At 35.5% G+C, this 6,294-nt stretch overlaps 1 protein-coding gene across 1 annotated transcript; it reads right to left on the reverse strand.

Annotated features, from left to right (window-relative positions):
- On the reverse strand, positions 187-1,335 carry LOC104763340 (NAC domain-containing protein 62-like). Its single transcript, XM_010486724.1, has 5 exons — positions 1,188-1,335; positions 968-1,066; positions 780-871; positions 304-690; positions 187-204 (listed from the first exon to the last, which is right to left on the reverse strand). The coding sequence occupies exons 1-5, from the start codon at positions 1,333-1,335 to the stop codon at positions 187-189; spliced, it is 744 nt and encodes a 247-aa protein (XP_010485026.1).

The following is a 6,294-nucleotide window of genomic DNA, read 5'->3' on the forward strand; positions in this document are numbered from 1 at the left end:
ATTATCCACAGACATGTTCAGGATCTAAGACAAAAGACAAGAAACAAAAAAAAAAGTCATCTTTAATATTATTGCATCGTATGATATAATTACTTCAGATTGTTAGAAAAGAGATGGCGTATGAGTTAAAATCAAAGAGGCAAAGACAGAGAAAAAAAAAACAGAGCAACTGGTTTGATTCTGTTCTCACGTGTTGAATAGAAACTATAATTTAACGACATGTTCATGCAAGTCTCCAGATATGGTAATAGCAGGTCTAGCGTAAAATAAAAATAGTTTATGTGTTTTTTTGTTTATCCTTACAGGATTAGGAGGGGTAGCCGGATCAGTCACCACCATCGCCGGAGCCACTTCCAGCTTCGGAGAAGCCTCTGGCACAGTATTAAGATAGAATTCCTGGGGAAAGTTTCTCCAGTAGTTGTTGTCGTTATATATAAGATCATCCACTTCCAGCACCGGAAAATTAGGAGCGATAGCCGGATCAGTCACCACCATCGCCGGAGCCACTTCCAGCACCGGAGAAGCCTCTGGCACAGTATTAAGAGAGATATCCGGGTCTGCTACACGCCGGGAGTTCTCTCGGGTAGCACTACTCCGTGGAGCTCTTGCCCTTTTCATATGTTTTTTTTTTATTGGTATCACCCTTTTCTCAGGAACCCTCTTCATAAGTTTGCAAAGCACAAAAGCTTCCTATACATTAGATTCATTAATGATTAAATTCTCGATATATATGAATAACCCCATTGATGTGTATATATATATGACCTACGCATGCATACCTTTTTAGGATGTTGAATCAGGGAGTTGTACTCGTGCATGATCCAATCAGACTTTATTTTTGGTGTACGCCTTGATGAGGAAGATTTGACTCCTTTTAACATGAAATCAAGATATCTCTTGAAGCCAATAATGGTTTCACCATTAACGTCGTACAAATAAGTTTTTTCTCCGCCCATGGTCCAGTTACCTGTCTTGGACGTTCTCTTTGTTAGTTGAAATTCCCCGTTTAACTTTTCCACAGGTGATATGATGTGCCAGAGGTGGTCAGATTCCATCCTAGCCAAGCCTTTTTTCATGCCATATAAATACATAAAATACTGTTAAACTCAACACGAAAAACTATATATTTTCAAATGTTTATAATATGATTTGACGAAAAAAAAAGAGAAGCGGTAAGTTCATCGTACCAGGTATCTCTTGAGGTTCGTGGTTACATAGATTAACTTCCTTTATCTCGCTCTCATCCGCAGGTGTATCATCCTCTTTGGTGATCTTCGCATTCAAGTATTTGATTAGCTCATGATCAACTGGGTTAAAGAAGGTGAGACGAGACATGTTTCTTCTAAGAAGTTTTTACGTAGTGTAAATTAGAATTGGAAGAAGATGAGGATATTTTTCAAGGCCAATTGTTGGCACTTATATAAGGGGTGAAAGAAGCTTAATATTTTCGTAGCTTTCTTTTAAGTTAGTTATTTTCGAAATGATGTTTAAGTTAATCTTTAATTAACTTTTCAGAAAGTAATCTTCATTATTGACCTAAAGCTGATACTTGCAATATCCCCATATAGCCGTAATCTTATACACTTGGTTTGTTTTGTCTTGCGTTGATTGAGGAGGCTAATGTTGCGTGGTTTTAGCTGTGTGCCTTGAAACCCCATTACTTCATTCTTTGTGCCAATAGTCATGTTGAGTGTTGTTACTAGGACTTAATTATAAAGTACGATATTTAGAAATGTCCTGACCCTCATCAGTTCACATGACTGTCTTTTCTATATATGGTTCATATAATAGAAAATATACAATATTTAACTTAACGCATCGCGTAGATTTGCAACAACTATAAAAATGTATATATTTTGGAAATAAACTCGAAGTCAGTTTTTACATATATTAAGTTTCTTTTTAGTATGATATTTGTTAAATTGTCGAATAAGAAAATTTGTTAGACTTGGTTCTAACATGAACGAAGTCGAGTGACCCTTTATCTTTTTGTGGCCCTCACTCCAATGCAAGTAAATCTCGTGTGTAAATTTGGTTATCAACAGAAAACATATAAATTTACTACGTGCACAATTGCAATAATATGTTTTTGCAGATTGAAACTAAAGTTCAAATCAGTTTTCAATTCATGTTTTTTCCTTTCCAATCGTGCAATAAGATACTTTTGGTTATAGTATCTAATAATCTAGGAGAATATGCAAACTATTTGACAAAAAATTAAACCTTTTTCTTAACTCTTTCTAAATCCACCAAAAACTATAATTTTTAAAGTGATCAAAACTCTACTTAAAATAAAGATCCAATGACATATCACACCCCCTAAGATAATGATATTTATTCTTCTTTCATTAACCAAATTGCAGAGTATCTTTACATATTACTCTATTAGACGATTGCCAACGAAATTGCAAGATAAATTCTCTTTTGCTGTAGTTTACATATCTTGTTTGGTAAAAAAAAAGTTATACATCTATCATACCCTTTAACAAAAAAAAAAAAAAAAAAAAAAAAAAAAAAAAAAAAAAAAAAAAAAAAAAAANTTGTAATGTCTATATCCATTTCATACATATATATATACTAACAAAAAAGTCGATACTATTTTCATAGCCATATATTCTTCCAATCATACATATACGGGAAATTCAATATTATACAGTACAGTACAGTACAAAATTCTTGTACAAAATTAGCCACAAATAATCATATTGTCATGATTAGGTCATTTAAGATCAATCTCAAAACTTGATCAATCAATTTGTTTGTATACTTATGTAGGTTCTTAGCCGATTAGGTGCTTTTTCCTTTTTTTTTATTGTTGTTAAATGTAAATGTGGGCTATTTTACTTATGATTTTTATGTCCGCAATTTCCTTTTGTACAAGATTTAGAAACTTATCACCTATTTACTGCATCAGTCCTGATTTATTTGAGATTTTTCTTTAATCGACTTATTTATCTGTTTCAAAAAAATAAAAGTGGGACCTAAACATACACTAAATTACGTTACTTCGTTTAGTCTACAACTCTACATATATATATAATGATCACCATTATAACTTTCCATGGAATAATTAAGAAGAAAAAGAATGATTAAAAGTGGGGTTTAACATTATTTAGAATATCTTAATTAGATAGAATTATTTACAAAATTAGATTATAAGTTTTTGCTACACTGATAAATTTAATGGTTATACATGCTTAATTATGTATATTATCTCGTTATATTAACAAAAATATGTTAAAAGAAATATGGACTTTGTGTGATATACAACATATATAGTGTATAGGTACTACAAAATGGGGGATATATATATATATATATATATATAAAGAGAGAGAGAGGAAAGAGACGAACCCTTTTGTTTCAAAAACACTAAACGCATGCACTATACAACTAAGTTCTGCTCTCTTTCTTTTTCGAATTCTTGTTGTATTCTAGTGTTTCATTAGTTTTTGGTTATAAGTTGCCTATAACGCAGACAAATATTTTTTTTAAGTTGAATTAAATTTACATTCATTTAACCAGAAAAAAAAATTAAGCAAACAGATTAAGATCTCACGTCCAAAATGGGTCAAAGAGAAGAGAGGGAGAGACAAAAAGAAGAAGAGAAAGGAGACAGTTGATCCACATGAAAAAAAAAAAAACATGGTCATAGTGCAAATACCAAATCTTTTCCTACCAACTTGTCAAAAGTAATGACCAGTTGTATGCACTGATATAATAATTAACTTGCAATGTTCTAACCCTCTTTATTTTTTTTGGGTCAACGTTCTAAGCCTCTTAGATAAGAAAAACAAACTTGCAATGTTCTACATATATATAGTTCTCAAAAATTGATTTTCAATTGAATTGGCAGCTCTTGTTTCATATTATTATGAAACTCCTCTAAATATTTGGCGACACTAGATTTTGACAAGCAATTATGGATTCATTTGCGTTAGATGGAACCACAAATTTGATCTTTTGAATTAAAACATCAAAAAGGGTGAAAAATATAAATTAAAACATCAAAATTAACGCAGTGGAGTGTTACAAACATTAAAATAAGAGAAATACCCTTAACAGCTTGGTATGAAGCAATAACCATTAATCATTTCATTTAATTGGATATTAACAAGACTTTCTAAAAAAAAGCTTGTTACAGAAACTAGAAGAAGTATTTTGTAAAATAGCATTTGTAGATTTAGCCGACATTAATTTAGAGGGACGAATACTACTAGTGTATTTTGTGACATTTTTGTTTTTCTGACTAAAGTGAGGAATAGGCTGATTTGCGGCGGATGCAGATAAAGTGCAAAAAAAGTTTCCAACTTAATTTTCTACTGTCTTTTTTGACGTATTTTCTTTTTTAGTCTCGTTTTATGCAGAAAAAGGAAAAAAAAGTTGTCTTCGTCAAACGAAGAGAACAATTTTCTAATGACAAAACAGACTTTCTCTCTCAGGCATTAATATCGAAAAACCAACTTCGAAACCTTCTTTCAATATCGATAGAGCTTTAACTCACTCGCGTCGGGATCTCTTTATCTACGCCTTCTTTTTTGTTATCGTTTCTTTTACTTCTTTAATTTTTTTCTCGTTCAATTTTCCTTTTTGGTTATAAAGTCCCCTTCCCTTCTCAGATCCCGACAAAATTTCGGGTTACAAAAGTCCCCTCCAATGAACCCTCTACCTCTTTCCCTAAATCCTTCAGCCGGCGTAAAGGATACACAAATAGTCAACTTACCTAAAACTAGATCTAGATGTATGTCTTCTCCTGGAAAAGCTTATTCTGAGGCACCGAGGTTAGCATACGTGTTCTCCTTTGGACCATATGCTTCTTCTCACCCGGTGGAGACCTCGACGACACAAGGCATCTCCTTTAACAGGCGAAACTCTCACCCTTCCAATCAGAGATTGTCGGTGTGGTCTCCCGTCACAACCTCCGATGTTTACTCCGGCTTACTGTTGCTGAAACCTTGTCCACCAGAGCTGTTCCGTTTCTTGCAAATCTACCCACCAGCTCCGGACAACCGCCGCCGCATGTTTAGTCCAACTAGGTCTTCACCAAGGAAAGTTTCTCTCCTCTGGTGGGCCTTGTACCTATCGACGACCCTTTAACGTACCATCAAACCAAGCCCACAATTTCAAATCCCAGGTACGCTTACTGTTATATCTTGTGGACATCAATCCTTAGACAATGGTGTGGTCAAGATTACAAACTCTATGCTTGCCATTTGAATAGTAGGTCATCATTGTTGCATTGGTGTCGCTTGTTATCCTTGAGAATCCTTGTATCAGTAACCATTTCGGAGCTCAGGTCGTTTGTTTCCTTGTCTGTGTCTTGTCGATTACAAACCTTGTGTAGAATTCTTGATCACCATTTCCATGGCAGAGAGTGTAACGTCCGCGAACCAATTTCTGGAATTTTGGTTAGGGTGTCGATCGACACCACATGTGGTGTCGGTCGACACCGTTTGCTGACGGTTCGATTGGTTCGATTTTAATCGTCCGGTTTGCGTGGTTGGTTTAAGAGAAGCACTAAACTCGATTTTAAAAGGGGAACTCGACTTATTTCGTCCTTTTAGCCGTTTTTGGACAGAGAAGCAGAGAGAAGAAGGAGAAAACGTTTTTGAGAGAGATTTGTGAGATCCTTTGTTGTTCTTGAGAGATCTATTGTTGTGGAGTGAAGATCTTGTGTTAGGAACGAAGGAGAAGGCTTCTAAGTGTTGGATTCGTCGTTGTTGAGTGAGAATCTTCCTGCGAAAGGGATGAGTGTTTTAGCATGGTTGATCTAAGCCTGAGATCTCTGTTGTTTTGGCTGTTTCTTTGTGTTTGTGATGTTTTGCTTGTGTGGGTTGGTTGTTTTCATGTTCCCATAGGTTCCTGAGAAGTTTGGAAGAGTTTGGGAGGGTTTGGAAGCGGTTTGGAACGAAGGTTCGTCGTTCGGCTTCGTGCAGATCGATTCTGCGAAGGTGGTGTCGGTCGACACCATGTTGGTTGAGTGTTGGTCGACACCGACCTAGTTTCGGTCGACACCCGTGACGCGTAAGTGTCGGTTGACACCGACTTAGTGTCGGTCGACACCGACTTAGTGTCGGTCGACACGAGCTTAACCGAGTCTTGTTTTCCTGGTTTGTTGTGTTGTTTGTGTTTTGGTTGTTGGCTTTAATAATAGAATCTCAGTTGCTTGTGTGTATAGCCCAGTAGATGGGAGGATGGCCTCACTGAGTGTTTATTAAATACTCATGCATCTCAATTTGTGTTTGCGGTGCAGGTAAAGGCAAGTGTGAACGTGGAATCAAGGCGATGAGGAGG

This window comes from Camelina sativa, chromosome 18, assembly GCF_000633955.1.
Source record: "Camelina sativa cultivar DH55 chromosome 18, Cs, whole genome shotgun sequence".
Classification (NCBI taxonomy): domain Eukaryota; kingdom Viridiplantae; phylum Streptophyta; class Magnoliopsida; order Brassicales; family Brassicaceae; genus Camelina; species Camelina sativa.